This window comes from Oncorhynchus mykiss, chromosome 30, assembly GCF_057628025.1.
Source record: "Oncorhynchus mykiss isolate SJ-2025 chromosome 30, ASM5762802v1, whole genome shotgun sequence".
Lineage (NCBI taxonomy): Eukaryota > Metazoa > Chordata > Actinopteri > Salmoniformes > Salmonidae > Oncorhynchus > Oncorhynchus mykiss.
Genome location: NC_143051.1, coordinates 23,288,952 through 23,307,864, shown reverse-complemented (window position 1 = coordinate 23,307,864; position 18,913 = coordinate 23,288,952). Strand labels below are relative to the sequence as shown.

At 44.4% G+C, this 18,913-nt stretch overlaps 1 protein-coding gene across 1 annotated transcript in view; it reads right to left on the bottom strand.

The window, feature by feature from the left end:
• Positions 1-450: 450 nt before the first annotated feature.
• The window catches only part of LOC110489408 (thrombospondin type-1 domain-containing protein 7A), a 168,857-nt gene continuing 150,394 nt past the window's right edge, over positions 451-18,913 (bottom strand). The window contains exons 22-28 of the mRNA XM_036971022.2: positions 18,536-18,710; positions 16,675-16,848; positions 16,002-16,097; positions 10,285-10,367; positions 6,918-7,131; positions 6,252-6,339; positions 451-3,020 (exon numbers count right to left, since the gene is read on the bottom strand). Coding sequence (XP_036826917.1) covers positions 2,930-3,020; positions 6,252-6,339; positions 6,918-7,131; positions 10,285-10,367; positions 16,002-16,097; positions 16,675-16,848; positions 18,536-18,710 — 921 coding nt within the window. The 3' untranslated portion in view covers positions 451-2,929. The remainder of the gene's footprint in view (positions 3,021-6,251; positions 6,340-6,917; positions 7,132-10,284; positions 10,368-16,001; positions 16,098-16,674; positions 16,849-18,535; positions 18,711-18,913) is intronic.

Here is an 18,913-nt window from a genome sequence, read left to right as displayed (position 1 = left end):
TTCAAACAATCCGCCCCAGCTTAGACTCTTAAAGATTAAGAAACATCTTCACACTATCGCCCAGGCCAGAGAGAGTGTGATTTGAAATGTACAGTAGAATAGCTCCAGTTGCTCAGACTTCACTAAAGCCCCTTCTGTCGTCTGACGTCTCTGTGTGTGTGTGTGTGGATAGCTCTTTCTGACCTAAGTGTGTCCTGGGTCTGAGTTTCTCACAGAATCTGCCGTCTTCAGCTGAGTGTTTCTATATCTATATTTTCTTCTGTGCTGGAAGAGGGGAGACATATATTTTCAAAGACCTAGCTGGAGAGAATGGTCAGAATGACATCTTAAATAGTGTTCTAGCTCCATCTAGTGGTATAGACTGATATTACAACATATTCACTTTTTAATACGGGTGCATACTGCATGATGAGAGCCTTGTCATAGAGGCTAATGACACAATTATTTTGTTTTTCTTATTTATTATCAGCAACTGGTCAGATACATATAAACAACCTGTAGGAAAAGGACAGAGCTCTGCAACTTTGTTTTAACAAGGTAATCATCAGTATCGCTTTAGCAAAGATCATTAACGTTACACACACATAGGCAGAAACACACATGCACACACACACACACACGCACGCACGCACACACGCACGCACGCACGCACCCACTTCGAGAGGTTTTTACTTAACACTGCGCAATAAAAAAAGAAATGAACGTATTTATATATAATACATAAATAATGATTAAATAAAAACATGATGCAGTCATTTATTTACAACTCATTTAAAAAAGTGAACATTCCTTTGATTAGCTGGCAACAGACTCCTCAAAATGATCAATGATGTGTCTGTCCGTCTGTCTCTACTACCACGATTCAATACCCTCTTTGTTTTCTGGGGAGTGGAACGCTTGTAACAGATTCATTTCCTTTACATGAGGTTTGTCCATCTATACCATTGAATAAACAGTCTGCACTACCAACTGCTAGTCCGCCACAGCCAATATTATGCATATAACCTGTTTTCAGACAGAGGACTCTGACTCTTCAGATATGTCACTGCATCATTAGCATAAGAAGCTTGAGGGACATCTAGGACCTTGATGCATCTGTTCCTTGGAATTCCTTGGAGTGTCATTGTGGCTACCTAGGCTACATTCTATCTAGCTTTTGCAATACATAACCCATCATAGAATAGCACCAAGGCAGGGAGAACGAACAAAGCACAAGTGTCTGTGAGTGATTAATGTAGACATTGTAGTCACACTCATCTCTCAACCGATGTAACAGCCACACTGAGTATGAAGAGCGTTGAGAGATCACGTATGATATGTATATAGCAATACGCCTAAGAAGTTTGGATACAAGTAGGCTGTTCTAGTTAGGATTGACGATGTTACACAGCAGTAGATATTAGACCGAGATATAAAGTGGACCCTCTCTCTTCTGATGTAACAGAAGGTAAAGAAGACGTTGTGAACAAACCCAGTCACACCCTTCTGTCTGTCTTAACAACTAAGACCATATTCATTCAAACTCGCAGTAGGAAAAAGGAATCACATTGCTCTTGCACTGTGAAAATGCACCCTTTCAATAGCGTCATCAAATAGAATTGCTGCTGTGTCTCGATGAACATTCAACAGCTCTTTGAATTAGCTTCTTTACGGTGTGAGCAATATGATTTTTCTGCCATGCGGAATCCGGATTCCCTGCAGTGCACTTTGAGATGTTGAATTAAGATAATAAATTAAATGGAAAAACAATGATTAACCATAATAAGCCTTCAACAGTCAGAGAAAGAGACAGGAGACAAACATAAAGTCAGTCAGTCAGGCAGAGAATGAGACATGTTCAGACCTGGGTTCAAACAGTATTTGTTTTCGTTCCAACACTTTGAGCATTTAATTGAGCCTGGCCTGGAGTGTCAGATGGGCGGGGTTTGCACTTTTGGGACTATTCCAATGGCTCCATTGCGCCAGGCAAGCTCAATTAAGTGCAGTTGAAAACAGATACTACTACAAAGGTAAAGTGGTGCCCACAAAATAAATAATATTTACATGGCATCGTCCGTCCTATCATCCATCATATCACATACAAGAAGCAAAATAAGCAAAATATTCTTAACAAATGTTGGTGAGTTTTTGTTTTTGAAAAAAAGTCTACTTTTTGACATTTCTAGCACAAGACTGTACATCATCTTGTATTGAGAGAGGCAGCTTCCTAGACATAAGTACATATCATGCTGCACTAATATAGTGCAATATTGCGCCTGAAAACGGAGGAGAAAAGGAGAGGCAGAAAGAGATTTCCTACAAAGGTTGACAGCATTTCTGCAAGATTAGGACACTTTCTTCTTGTTTTATTTTTTAGGGAAAAGGATCCAGTCCAGAACAAAAATAGAGGCAGCAATTTTCTCCAGGAAAAGTAAAAAAAAGCATTGAGTATTTCTCATTTCATTTTCAACAGAGCACCTGTAGCAAAGGAGGGACTTATGCATTTGCAGCAAAAATCATTGTGTTTTTTCAGGGCCCTCTCCAACAACCTTTGTTTCAAAAGGCGTTTTTATTTGACAGAAAAAGTACTGAATGGCAAATAAGCAAAGGCAGACTTCCTTAAGAAGAAGATAGAGTTTGTGAAGGCTCTTGTGAAACAAATTATACAAAAATTAAATAAATAAAAAATATTGAGGGAGGAAAATTCTAGGCTACTAATGAACAAACATGGTTCGATTTCTGTCTGACTTTCATTTTTTTTTTGTTATTGATAAATCAGTGACATAATGTAAGTCTTCCCAGAGTTCCAGATATTTTAAGCCACGCCCACTGGTAGCCTGAGAAGAACCGTCAAAGGTGGGTCTCCATGACAACCAATCTGTCTGATCCCACGACGACAGTCTTCATGACGTCAGTGTAAAATTATTCTGCCACAGGTAGATTAGGAGGTTCACATGTCAGCGTCTCCGTCATAGGCCAGGGTCAGGGGCTTGAGCCGGTTGTTATACATCTGTCTCCTCTGGGGTTTCTTTGGCTTTTTACTAGGAAATAAAAATGGCAGAAAGCATTGTTATTACATGTTTTATATTTCCATTTTTGAAGAGAACATTTAGACACCCATGGCCCTAATATGTAGGCCTAGACATCATAATAATGAAGGACGTATCCATATCATGGCTAAGTTACCCCCACCTGATACATAGAGCTCTCTCTGCTATCTTTTCAAACTGGTCGCCTCATGTAAAGAGCTGCATGCATCACTGTGCTGAAGGCCATGCGTTCAGTAGACGGTCAGTTCTACCATCATGCAAAAGGCAATATTGAAATTGCCAATGACTCTGTTCTTACACTACCACTGTCCTTGAAGGAAAAACAACACATCTGTTGGTTACAGCAGTAGTAAGGAACATTTCAGACGCACATTTCAGTGCCCCTTGTCCTAGCATTGAAGTGATGGTGCAGTCGATAACGCAGCACTTCATGGAAAATTTCAACAGCTGCTGTAATTCATTTTTATATTGAGACGTGTGAGAGAGGTTGAACTCTAAAGGAAGCTGATGAGGGGGACAAGCACAGTACAGAAAGCAGCTTTTTTCCCCAGCCCAGAACAGTTCCCACTCAAACAGTTCCCACTCACCTTAATGGAAACTAGGCTATGGCACACAGAGACAGTGTAGACAGTTAGCTATAGGTACATTATGATGACAACACTATGGCATGTCTGGGCAGGCTCTAATATATCACACATCACAACATTGCATACAAAACACAGGGTGATATATATATCAAATGTAAATAAGATATGTTGTGGAATGTGTCCATCATAAATGGACCGGGAGGAATGGACGGAACAAATAAAGGCTGGAATGGTGAGGGGATCAATGAATAATGGTGATGAGTGATTCTTCTATCTGGAATGGTGAGGGGATCATTGAATAATGGTGATGAGTGATTCTTCTATCTGGCCACAAGAGGACAGTATGCTATTAAAAGTGAAAGCTGGTCATTTTATAGAGTAACTATGAGATCAATGTTCTGCATCTCTGAAACCAGAAATATGTGGCATCCATATTATGAAGTCCTTCAACAAATAACCAAGGGACTTCCTAAAATGGATTCTGTACAGAAGTATGTTTATGTATGGAGGTGCTCTAAAGACTACTCAACAAACTCCAGTAGCACAGAGTCGTCAGAGGTCTAAACAGAGGGACCTGAGGGGATGACTTCCTGCTCACCTCCATCAATAGCTCCATGTGATTGGTCGGACAGGCACATGTGACAGCAGATGTGGGAAGGAGAGAAAGACAGAGGGTAGGGGAGTTTGTGTGAACACTGCAGCGAGGGCCGCCATTACGTCAGGACCTCTAAGTTATGAGTGTTTCAATGCCTTGTGGTTGTTGTTGTGGTTGTTGGTGGTGATTTTGTTGTTTATGATGGTTTTGTTGTTGATGCTGTGGTGCTTCTTGTTGATATTGATGTTGTTGATTATATGGTTGTTGCTGACAGTGTTGATTTTGTTCTGGTGGTGGTGGTGGTTGTTGTTGATTTTGTTGCTGATATTGATGTTTTTGTTGTTGTAATTGTTGTTGATCTTGATAATGATTCTGATGCGGTTGTTGTTGTTGATATTGATGTTGTTGTTCTAGTTCGTGTGCCTCATTCTGGCAGTCAGGACACGTATAAGCCATGGTATGATCGTTCTGTCCTCTCCAGACCACTGTATCAGTGCACCAGTCAGGGTTCCAGTTACAGAGACGGGTAATACTCTGACTGATGGAGGAGGGGGGTGAACGGAGGGGGGGAGGGGTGCACGGAGGAGGGGGGGATGAACGGATGAGGGGGGTGCACGGAGGAGGGGGGGGTGAACGGAGGAGGGGGGGTGCACGGAGGAGGAGGGGAGGTGCACGGAAGAGGAGGGGTGTGCACGGAGGAGGAGGGGGGGGGGTTGAACGGAAGAGGAGGGGGGGTGAACGGATAAGGTGGGGGGATAGATGGAAAGAGAAAAGCAAAATGGAGAGTACAAGTAATGACATGATTTGAAATGAAAATGAATGGGTAAAAATGAAGCTGATGTGATCGTGAAGTAATATACACTGAGTGCACAAAACATTAAGGACACCTTCCTAATATTGGGCTGCACCCCACACTTTCGCACTCAGAACAGCCTCAATTCGCCCGAGAATGCACTCTACAAGGTGTCAAAAGCCTTCCAGAGGGATGCTGGCCCATGTTGACTCCAATACTTCCCACAGTTGTGTCAAATTGGCTGGATGTCTTTTGGTGGGGGGAGCATTATCGGTACACACGGGAAACTGTTGAGTGTGACACAAACCGGTGCACTTGGCACCTACTACCATAACCCTTTCAAAGGCACTTAAATCTTTTGTCTTACCCATTCACCCTCTGAATGGCACACCTACACAATCCATGTCTAAATTGTCTCAAGGCTTAAAATCATTATTTAACCTGTCTCCTCCCCTTCACCTACACTGATTGAAGTGGATTTAACAAGTGAGGGATAATACTGTAGCTTTCACCTGGATTCACAAGGTCAGTCTGACATGGAAAGAGCAGATGTCCTTAAAACCACCTGAAGCAAGGATATGCATATTCTTGATACCATTTAAAAGGAAGCACTGAAGTTTGTGGAAATGAATGTGGGAGAATGTAACACATTAGATCTGGTAAAAGACAACACAAAGGAATGTTTTTTTTTTAATAATCTTTGAAAAGCAAGAGAAACGTCACAATGTACTATTCCAGGTTAGGCATAATTTTGGTGTTGGCCACTAGATGGCATGTGCAAAGTTTTAGACTGATCCAATGAGCAATTGCATTCCTGTTCAAAATGCTGTATCAAGTCTGCCCAAATGTGCCTAATTGGTTTATTGATACATTTTTCAAGTTCAAAACTGTGCACTCTCCTCAAACAATAACATGGTATTCTTCCGCTGTAATAGCTACTGTAAATGGGACAGAGCAGTTAGATTAACAAGAATTTAAGCTTTCTGCCCATATCAGATATGTCTATGCCCTGGGAAATGTTCTTGTTACTTACAACCTCATGCTAAACGCATTAGAGCACGTTAGCTCAACCGTCCCGTGAGGTGGGTCACAGATCTCGTAGAGGTTAATGTTTTGTACACTCAGTGTACATACAGGTGCTTACATACATACATACATACATACATACATACATAAGTGATGACATACAGAATACAGGTGACATTCAGATGACTGATATACACAAACTATCAAACAGGTTAACTTACCAGGCTAGGAAGGTCATGGAGACTATAAAGACGAGTAGAACAAAAGCTCCAGCTGCCACACCGTAGACCCATGTCTTCAGTTTACCATCTGTAGAGAAGGACACACCACACACACACTTAGCACACTGGCAAGTGACCAACGTCAGTGACAGCTCACATTGGACTCTAATGTGAACAGCTTCTCTGCACCTCCATTCCTGTGCAGTAGAGCAGCACACCACATGTTTTCCTGATCATCTGTTGTGTGTAAATTATTATAGGTGGATTGTACCTCCATTTGTCTGTGACTATAAAGATCCACCGCATCATCAGACGTGAGTAGAATTGATGGATATTCTGAGGATGAGAAATTCTCGGTCTAATCCTAAATATGTGGGAAAACGGACGGCGTGAGACTTCTGTTCATATACCTCTTGACGTCGTTAAGGGATTTGTGCAAAAACAATGTCGCTACCGGGAATGACACCATGCAGAATGGTTACCTTTTTGTAGCTCTACTGCAAATGCTGCTATAATTCCTGAATATGTTCACATTTACTTTCTACAAAATATAGGCCGATATTCTAACAAGATTCGCCAATATCACATAATAACAACTAAGACATTTCTTGGATGGTTCCCTACTGTCCCGTAAATTGCTAGAGTAAATCTGTCTGTTTATTGCACCTGGTCCGAAGGGCTGTAGGAACCAGGTGCGTCCAGCTCGGCCAGGCAGGCTGTTGGAGGGCTGTGTGGGGCTGACCGCCCTGATGGTCTTCACGTCAGCCCTGTTGTCCCCTGCCGTGGGGATCTCTAACACAGGGATCACCGTACACTGGTCCAGCAGGCCGTCTGATGTCATCACCTCCGTGTAGCCCTCATCGCAACCACACACACCCGCCTAGGAGAAGAGGGGAGGAACACACATGTATAAGGGAAATGAACTCGCACATCAAGGGGTTGCTTAAGCAGGCATGTCAGAGACGGTCAATATGAAATCATTTTTGTCAGTTTCATCTCTTTTAGCAGAGCAAATAAAGCTGTCGGAGGCTACTGACCTGGTTAAGCATCAAGTTGGATTTGAATAAGTAAGGTTATTTCTTATCAAATATTCTCAGGAGTAACTGAATGAATCATCCCTCAGCTTGAGCTCAGCCTCATATCTTGGCAGTATTAAAATGAACCATTGCACGTTTCAAACCCCTTTGTGATGCTACTGCTGCTTTGAAAGAGGGGGGGGGGGGGTCAGACAGAAATTCATGCTTTGAGATTTAAAGGGTGGGGTCTGTTTGGGTTGGGGTATACAGCCAGCCCAAAGTTAACCCATGTTCCTTCTCTCTTTCTCTTATTCTTCTCTGTCTCCTTCTTTCTATCATCGCTCTCTCTGTTCATTCATCTGCCCAACCCAGAGGTTTCTGGTGCTCTGTTTCTCTCATCCCTCTCTCTCTGTTCATTCATCTGCCCAACCCAGAGGTTTCTGGTGCTCTGTTTCTCTCATCCCTCTCTCTCTGTTCATTCATCTGCCCAACCCAGAGGTTTCTGGTGCTCTGTTTCTCTCATCCCTCTCTCTCTGTTCATTCATCTGCCCAACCCAGAGGTTTCTGGTGCTCTGTTTCTCTCATCCCTCTCTCTCTGTTCATTCATCTGCCCAACCCAGAGGTTTCTGGTGCTCTGTTTCTCTCATCCCTCTCTCTCTGTTCATTCATCTGCCCAACCCAGAGGTTTCTGGTGCTCTGTTCCTCTCATCCCTCTCTCTCTGTTCATTCATCTGCCTGCTTGGCGGGGGGCTCCCCTATTCCCCAGCAATCTCCGGAGGATAATCACCCCGAGAAGAAATACCCACAATGCAATCAGTGGCTGTACGGCTGAACACACACACACACACACACACACACACACACACACACACACACACACACACACACACACACACACACACACACGGTCGACGGATGAAAGAACAGGGCATGAAACAGGAGGGCTGATTAACATAACCAAAGTGGCAGACAAAGAGAGGGGCAGGATGAGGATGCAGCCTTATCACTGGTTTGTTATGCAGCCTGGTTCTACAGCATGGGGCTGAACAACACACTGCCGAGTCTGTGGCTGACACACACAGCTTACACACACCAAGACCTGCATATGCATGCACACACACACAAACACACTGACACACACAGCTTACACACACACCAAGACCTGCATGTGCATGCACACACACACAAACACACTGACACAAACAGCTTACACACACACCAAGACCTGCATGTGCATGCACACACACACAAACACACTGACACACACAGCTTACACACACACCAAGACCTGCATGTGCATGCACACACACACAAACACACTGACACACACAAACAGACACACACCGACACACACATACACATGCTCAATGGTTGACATGGCTAGTGAGTATGCGGGCCATGGATGAACTGGGACATTTTCAGCTTCTAGGAACTGTGTACAGATCCTTGAGACATGGGGCCCGTGCATTATCATGCTGAAATATGAGGTGATGGCGGCAGATGAGTGGCACAACACCCCCTGCCTCAGGATCTCATCACTGTATCTCTGTGCATTCAAATTACCATCGATAAAATGCAATTGTGTTCATTGTCTGTAGCTTATGCCTGCCCATATCATAACCGCACCGCCACGATTAAGACACCGAACTGCAGTCAGGTCAAGACCCTAGAAAGGACAACAAGCACGCAGATGAGCTTCCCTGAGATGGTTTCTGACAGTTTGTGCAGAAATTCTTCGGTTATGCAAACCCACAGTTTCATCAACTGTCCGGGTGGCTGGTCTCAGACCATCCAGCAGGTGAAGAAGCCGGACGTGGAGGTCCTGGGCCGGCTTGGATACACGTGGTCTGTGGTTGTGAAGCCGTTTGGATGTACTGCCAAATTCTCCAAATTCCAGCTATCTGGCAACAGCTGTGGTGGACATTCCTGCAGTCAGCATGCCAATTGCACACTCCCTCAAAAACTTTTGACACCCATTGTGTTGTGTGACCAAACTTCACATTTTAGAGTGGCCTTTTATTGTCCCCAACACAAATTGCACCTGTGTAATGATCATGATCATGTTTGATCAGCTTCTTGATATACCACATCTGTCAGGTGGATGGATTATCCTGGCAAAGAGGAAATGCTCACTAACAAGAATGTAATCACATTTGTGCACAACATTTGAGAGAGATAAGCTTTTGTGTGTATGGACATTCTCTGGAATCTTCTTTTTCAACTTATGAGACATTGGACCGACACTACACACTACACAAACAGACACATTTGGGCCATATTCAGCTAGACATGTTGTTGTAGCTATCTCACAGCCCCCTCAGCTAGCACTGACTAGAGAACTGAGTCCTGGTTCTAATGTGTTCTGACATGGGTCAGAACACACACACACACACACACACACACACACACACACACACACACACACACTCCTAGTGTACCCATTTAACTGGTCCCCTGGTGTTTCCAGGAAATTGACTCTGTTTGTAGTGAACACAAATGCTGGAAGCTCTCAGCCTGAGGAGGGACAGACTACACTTCAAATACCAGGCTGTATATCCCGGGATATTTCTTGCTCACATAAGACTAAGAATTAAATAAATGTAATAAAAAATCATTGAAGTTACATGTTCTATGTTATTTGTACTGGTTCTGGGATTGCCTGTGAGACTCTTGATAATGTGAGAGGGAGTTTAGTTAAGAGGAAGTATAATTGAAAAATAAAATAGTCAAATAGTTGATCATGCGTTGTCATTTTACGTACATTTATGTAGTAGGCTCCTGCCACGGCAGATGCAACGATCCCTGTAGCAATACAGTAAGTACAGGGGCATTCATCTGCACGTGTACTAGGAACACCATAACAACGACATGAGCACACCATCAGAGACTAACAGCTGCTTTCTTCTTCACTATCCTTTTTTACCTCCTCTGTTTTCTCAACTAACCCAGATGGACTGGTGTCATCCCCACAGGGTCTGTCTGACTCTCTCTCTCTCTCTTTCTGTTTCCAGACTCACCTCTGTGCAGAAGGAGCGTGGTTTGTTGCAGGCTGGATCACATGATCGGTCTGCCAAGGGCTGGGCTGTCATAGGGCAGCCACCTGTAGGGTAGAGGTCAGAGGGCAAGTGTCAATGTGGAGGGGTTTGGGGCAGTGAGGGGATGGAAGAGAGGGTGCATTCTGTACATTTACTTGCGCTAATGTAAGCAGATAAGCACATACACACACACCCACACCAGTGGAGGAAGGGTCATAATAATGTCTGGAATGGAGTGGATGGGATGGCATCAAACACATGAAACTATGCATTTGATGTATTTGATACCATTCCACTGATTCCGCTCCAGCCGTTTCCACGAGCCCGTCCTTCCCAATTAAGGTGCCACCAACCTCCTGTGACACACACAGCAGCGGACACGTGGCCCAGGTTGTTAGCTTTCACCGCTGTATTTGTTGCTGCACTTCAGACTGTTGTGCTGCAGACAACTTGAATCAGAGACACTACACACCTCTTCTCTGTTTTGCACTCTCTCTCCCGCTCTCCCTTTTTCTCACTCCCTTAGATTCTACATGCCTCTCCTCCCTCCCTCTCTTTATTTCTCTGATTACCCCCCCCCCCTCGCAGTATATTTTGATATTGCAATAATTCAGTAATTAGAGCACTCTGATAGCTAGCTGCTCAGAATTCCTCCCCAAACCCCTGACGAAAACACACTCCTATTAATTCATGGTTCAGCAGATACACACCTCACATACGCACCATCCCAGAGAGCAAGCGTACAGATAGACATACTTAGATAAACAGGAAGCAGACGGAGCTCTCTGGGTCTCAGATGAGTTGTGTGTACTGTAGTGAGTTGATGCTTTCACTGCACCATTCATTCTGATACAGTACCTGGGCTTTAATGCTTCAGATACCAAGGACAACAAATCTGTGTCCTAAATGCCACCTCATTTCACACATATTGCACTACTTTTGATGAGAGCTCTACAGATCTTGGGGAAAATAAGTGCACAACAGTATATATGGAATAGGGTGCCATTTAGGACGTAACCTGGGACTCATCCCTTTAAGTGATTTTGCCTTTAGGCAAAAATACAGGGGCTCACAGCTTTCACACTCAGCTTTAATTTGAACTAACCTGGGGAAAATCAATATATACAATAGAAGGGTACAGAAGAGAAGAGGAGGGACACTGTAGTGGCACTAGATGAACTACACTTAGAGGAGGGATATGGTAGTGTAGTGGAGGGAACTAGACCAACTACGCCTAGAGGAGGGATATGGTAGTGTAGTGGAGGAAACTAGACCAACTAGACCTAGAGGAGGGATATGGTAGTGTAGTGGAGGGGAACTAAACCAACTAGACCTAGAGGAGGGATGTGGTAGTGTAGTGGAGGGAACTAGACAAACTACACCTAGAGGAGGGATATGGTAGTGTAGTGGAGGGAACTAGACCAACTACGCCTAGAGGAGGGATATGGTAATGTAGTGGAGGGAACTAGACCTAGAGGAGGGATATGGTAGTGGAGGGGAGGGAACTAGACCAACTACACCTAGAGGAGGGAAATGGTAGTGTAGTGGAGGGGAGGGAACTAGACCAACTAGACCTAGAGGAGGGATATGGTAGTGTAGTGGAGGGGAACTAGACCAACTAGACCTAGAGGAGGGATATGGTAGTGTAGTGGAGGGGAACTAGACCAACTAGACCTATAGGAGGGATATGGTAGTGTAGTGGAGGGAACTAGACCAACTAGACCTAGAGGAGGGATATGGTAGTGTAGTGGAGGGGAACTAGACCAACTAGACCTAGAGGAGGGATATGGTAGTGTAGTGGAGGGAACTAGACAAACTACACCTAGAGGAGGGATATGGTAGTGTAGTGGAGGAAACTAGACCAACTAGACCTAGAGGAGGGATATGGTAGTGTAGTGGAGGGGAACTAGACCAACTAGACCTAGAGGAGGGATATGGTAGTGTAGTGGAGGGAACTAGACAAACTACACCTAGAGGAGGGATATGGTAGTGTGGTGGAGGGAACTAGACAAACTAGACCTAGAGGAAGGATATGGTAGTGTAGTGGAGGGAACTAGACCAACTAGACCAAGGTTATACAGAGGAGGGATATGGTTAGTGGTGGTGGAGTGAACTAGAACAGATTCACAGCTCAGTCATTACTACAACCTTTCCTTGCTGATAAGTGTGATTTCTATGGCAATTTTGTAGGTGGCAGTCAGGACCAGGTTTGTCATTAGGAGTTTAAACAGCACCACTGTAACCAGGCTGAAAGAAACAGGGTTACCGCAGCAGCCAGGGAGGGGTAAAGTCTGTGATCGTAGTAAATGTAACTTCTATCCTAAGTGACTTACACAGTGCATCAGTGATTGGAGGATTGAAAAGGTTCCAGTGCTTCCTTCGATTTAACAGCACCTTTTTACCAGGCATTCTACAATATGTACCGGAGCTTTAGAGAATGAGAGCTGCCAGGCCAAGTGTTATGTACCAGTCAGCAACGGTCCACTTCCACCACTTAGCTAAATGCCTTCACTTCAACATCCCACTTCACAAGAAATACATGTGTAGCGACACTCAGAGAGTAATCCTGGACGGGATGCATCAAGTTATTCAGAGAAATGATACTGTCGGCAGAAAACTGCTAATCTATCAGAAGATGTTTAGAATATTCATGATGGTGATGCACATGGACACACACACACACACACACACACACACACAGCGTATGCAAATCATAAGCGGAAGCCACATGGCATGAAAAGAAGCGTTTACATCAAGGCAATGCAGGGTATATGCCAAAAAAACCACTTGATATAATATGCATGCCATCTGGAGCGTATGGCTGTGGAATGCCTCGGCATAGGTTCTACAGCATCATTAATATACGATGAGTGTGAATTCAGGCTATATCATGATTCATGCATACCTACCTAACAAATGTGAGGTGTATTTAGCTGTCTAGATAAATGCATGTTAAAAATAAAAGTTAGATTTGATTTGTAATGTCATACTGTATGTCTACACACCAAACATCATAAGTTCGCCATAGTTTACAGAAATGTTTCATCCACTTTTTTACATTTCAGTCTTATTTTAGTTGTATCCAGAATGACACACAGTGCATTCATATTAAGATACACTACATGGCCAAAAGTACGTGGACACCTGCTTGTTGAGCATCTCATTTCAAAATCATGGGCATTAATATAGAATTGGTCCCCCTTTGGTGCTGTAACAGCCTCCACTCTTCTGGGAAGGCTTTCCACTAACATTACTACTGGGACTTGCTTCCATTCAGCCACAAGGGCATTACTGAGGTTGGGCACAGATGTTGGGAGATTAGGCCTGGCTCGCAGTTGGCGTACCAATTCATCCCAAAGGTGGGATTGAGGTCAGGCCAGTCAACTTCTTCCACACCGATCTCGACAAACCATTTCTGTATGGACCTCGCTTTCTGCACGAGGGCGGCGTCATGCTGAAACAGGAAAGGGCTTTCCCCAAGCTGTTGCCACAAAGACGGAAACATAGAACCATCTATAATGTCATTGTATTCTGTAGCGTTAAGATTTCCCTTCACTGGAAATAAGGAGCCCGAACAAAGACAAACAGCCCCAGAACATTATTCCTTTAAGGTTGGCACTATGGATTCGGGCAGGTAGTGTTCTCCTGGCATCCGCCAAACCCAGATTCGTCTGTCGGACTGCCAGTTGGTGAAACGTGATTCACCACACCAGAGAACGCGTTTCCACTGCATCAGTGTCCAATGGCGGCAAGCTTTACATCACTCCAGCTGACTCTTGGCATTGCGCATGGTGGTCTTAGGCCTGTGTGCGGCTGCTCAGCCATAGAAACCCATTTCCAGAGGCAGACGATTTTTATGCACTACGTGCTTCAGCATTCGGCGGTCCCCATTCTGTAAGCTTGTGTGGCCTACCACCTCGCGGCTGAGACATTGTTGCTCCTGGACGTTTCCACTTTACAATAACAGCACTGACCGGGGCAGCTCTAGCAGGACAGAAATTTTGACGAACAGACTTGTTGGAAGGTGGCATCCTATGACGATGCCACGTTGAAAGTCACCGAGCTCTTCAGTAAGGCCATTCCACTGCCAATGTCTGTGGAGATTGCATGCCTGTGTGCTCGATTTTATACACCTGTCAGGTATGACATTTTTCCACAATAAACAAGTTGTCAGCAAAGTCAGTGCTATTAGTCAGTGGTTATTAATTCCTCAGATGATTCATCGCTGGTTAATCATTCCTCAGAGGATTCATTGCTGGTTATTAATTCCTCAGATGATTCATCGCTGGTTATTCATTCCTCAAAGGATTCATCGCTGGTTATTAATTCGTCAGAGGATTCAATGCTGGTTATTCATTCCTCTGAGGATTCATCGCTGGTTATTCATTCCTCAGATGATTCATTGCTGGTTATTCATTCCTCAGATGATTCATCGCTGGTTATTCATTCCTCAGATGATTCATTGCTGGTTATTAATTCCTCAGATGATTCATCGGTGGTTTATCATTCCTCTGAGGATTCATTGCTGGTTATTCATTCCTCAGATGATTCATTGCTGGTTATTCATTCCTCAGAGGATTCATTGCTGGTTATTAATTCCTCAGATGATTCATTGCTGGTTATTAATTCCTCAGATGATTCATTGCTGGTTATTAATTCCTCAGATGATTCATCGGTGGTTTATCATTCCTCTGAGGATTCATCGCTGGTTATTCATTCCTCAGAGGATTCATTGCTGATTATTCATTCCTCAGAGGATTCATTGCTGGTTATTAATTCCTCAGATGATTCATCGCTGGTTTATCATTCCTCAGAGGATTCATCGCTGGTTATTAATTCCTCAGATGATTCATCGCTAGTTATTCATTCCTCAGAGGATTCATTGCTGAATAAGACACACATACTTTATGATAAGTGACACATACACTGTAACCCTTCACCTAGAACCTCTGAGCTCTGTGCACCACCGAGGCAGAGGTAGCAGTCACAGACCTAAAGCTGACGTGTGACGGCCAGCAGATTTGAAATGCGTCATCGTCAAGGATTAAATCCTCCTCACCTCCTACACACACACACACACTAACACATACACACGCACACTCGATGGCACGCCTGCATACACACAGGAATGCATACACACACACACGCGGCCTCATCTCCACAGTGACAAGCAGTCAGGAAGTGCTCAGAAAGCAATCTCTCTCTTCTACGAACGAACTAACGTCACTCGCTCCGACAGGCAGAAACAGTGTTTTAAATGACCGTATCCACCTCATCATCATCAGCCACAGAGACACCTGACCTGGAGAGAGCTGGGCAGCTGACTGCAGCAGAACTGCATTGTACTATTCATTGGAGCTGCTGAGCTTATTCACATCGCACACATTCATGCAGTTAAAGTTATTATAAAAGTTATTATAATGTAGCTACTAAATTGAGAGGCAGAGATTCAAATATTTTGCTACAGTAGGATACCACTCAATTCTCGTCCTTGGAGAAGGGTTTAGTGACTTCTATTCACCGGCATATGAAGTAGGCAAATATATAAAGGGATTAGTTTAATTAAAATAAGGAGTGTTGGTGGTTGCATTCTGACGGAGGGTGGGGTATAAGCAGCACACTCACGCAAAAACGCACACACACACAGACACACACGCACACACACACACACACACACACACACGCACGCACACACATACCTGTGACATTTAATCCATCAGATCTCTGACACCAGACCAGTCGAGAGGAGCTCCTCCACGCTCCTGTCATCCACTTGTACTCATAACACTGGCCCTCTGTAGTGGGAGGAGAGATATTGGTCAGTACAGACTACTCATAACACTGGCCCTCTGTAGTGGGAGGAGAGATATGGGTCAGTACAGACTACTCATAACACTGGCCCTCTGTAGTGGGAGGAGAGATATGGGTCAGTACAGACTACTCATAACACTGGCCCTCTGTAGTGGGAGGAGAGATATGGGTCAGTACAGACTACTCATAACACTGGCCCTCTGTAGTGGGAGGAGAGATATGGGTCAGTACAGACTACTCATAACACTGGCCCTCTGTAGTGGGAGGAGAGATATGGGTCAGTACAGACTAGTCATAACACTGGCCCTCTGTAGTGGGAGGAGAGATATGGGTCAGTACAGACTACTCATAACACTGGCCCTCTGTAGTGGGAGGAGAGATATGGGTCAGTACAGACTACTCATAACACTGGCCCTCTGTAGTGGGAGGAGAGATATGGGTCAGTACAGACTACAAATAGCTCATATAATATCATAAAGGAACAAATGCAAGTGTGTATTTTTGAATGTGTATATATGTGTGTTTCTATGTGAATGTGTGTGTGTGTGTGCGTAGACTGACCAGTGCAGGGCCGGGCCTCCCACTCCTGTTCTGGACACTGCAGTAGGTTCTCTGGCTCCTGGGCCAGCACGGCTCTGGATCTGACCTGCACTGAGCCGAAACCCAGGTCATCTCCACTGACACAGCTCAGCTGACACGGGCTCCACACTGTCCAGTCAGTCAGGTAGCAGTCACCTGTACAGAACAACACAGTGCACAATTTACAACACATTTAGTTGTACACAGTTGAGAACTTACAGAACTATATGAGACATTACTGTTACCCATGTAACCTGACCATGGCTGCAGAGATTATCCTGGTCATGTCACAAAATCCCCGGCACTACATAATTATAATGGGAAACTTGAATATAATTTTTATTTGGTTTAGATGTCATCCTATGCCCGCACTGATTGTCACTAGGCAGAATTCTTAGACTTCTTCAGACCTAATTTTAACCTAATTCAGAGGATTCCTGGTAAAGTTAAGAAAATCAACTTCTAAAAATTAAACCTCTCCTCAAATATTTCCCAACAGAGCCAGATCTCATTTTTTATTATCCTCTATTCTAACATGGATCAGGGTGTTCTCAGAAAACAGGCCATTTCCCATTAAAATAGGTCAGTCATTCATTCATGCCATTGTAGTGGCAGGGAGGAAGTGAGCACACGACTAAATATTAATTCATCATAAAGCCGTCAGTTCCAAAGAGACCTAATCCGCCTTATGATTATCAGAGTACATTCCTCTGTCTGCCCTCTGTGTGTCAGGCGTCAGGCATGGTGGGGCCATGGACTGGGCTACGATCAGGCACGGGAGGCAGGGCTGTGATACGCAGAGGAGGGGAAGAGAGGTGTTGTCTGGTGGGGTTTCATGTGGTGAGAGAGTGTACACTTGGATTAAGTACCTGCCCTCTCTGTCCTGGTTGCCTGAGCTAAACCACAGGAGATTAAAGCTATGGACTACGACTACACACGTGTCCACAAACAAATCTACAGCCCTGGACACGCACACACACACACACAGCCCTAACACACCACACACAGCCCTGGACACGCACACACACACACAGCCCTAACACACCACACACAATTTTCTGCTGCATGAGCTTGTCACAACTCTACTTCTGCTACACAGGACCTGTCAAAACGGGATGTTGGATCTGTCATTCACAGGCACTGGCAAAAAAGGAAATGCGTACCGGAAAAATAACGTTCACATTTGTCGTTTTCAGATGCACTTTTTCCCCTAGCAACTCTCTGAAAGGTATGACGCTGAAAGGTTTTTAACTCAGAAAAGAAAATGTTATCGCCACTTTCAAGTCATTGGAGATAAAGAAATCATGTAATCATATGATCAGATCTTAGAAACCTCACTGGATTCCCTACAATGTCAGTCAACATCACTATGAACAGAGAATGACACACCGTAGCAGGCATCCTCTCTAGCACCAGCCTCTGATTATCTAACCATCCTGTCATTAGTGCTTACTGTCAGTGTCAGAATGATACTGCTCCTAAGAGATGTTATGAGAGAGCTGGAATAGCATATAACACAGCTAGGACCACATAAATGTGATTTAATGGCAGTAGTGAACTCAGCTCAGCCTAAAAGGCACAGCAAAATGTCTCTGCGTAGTTGGTATAGAACCTCGAATGACAAGGGGCTTCCTCGGACCAGATAGAACTACACATTGTAACTGTATTGCTGCGTTGAACTAGCTCCATAGTAGATTAGATGGATGCTCAGAGGTGAATCTTTACTGATTATAGGGGCAGGCGTTTTTGCTGGCCAGATCTTATCGCCCTCTTATCTGGGGACCGGGTCCATTGTCCAGGACTCTGGATCCCCAGTCATTGCAGGCCAAGGTAAGTTAATTACCTGGACAGGGCGAGGTGCAGGGTTCTTCCAGGGTGATCTGTTTGTCGCCGTCTACCGAGGGCTCAAGGTTTCCACACAGCTCATCATCCACCAGACTGCCCTCTCCCTGGCCAGACCCGTCCGACACAAAGCAGGACACGTTACGGAACCGCAGCCCCTCTCCGCACCTTGCACCCTGGACAATAAACATAGAGAGAAAACACCGGTTAAAATACACCTCCTTAGCCATTTCATTGTATGTCACAGATTGCCATTTTGCGTATTGACTCGGTTTGTGCCACAATACTGTGTTATCCCTCTGAGATAAAGGCATTAGCTTGGGAAGCTAACACAAGTCTTCACATCTCAGGCAAGGTTACCCATGACGTGAGCTAGGTT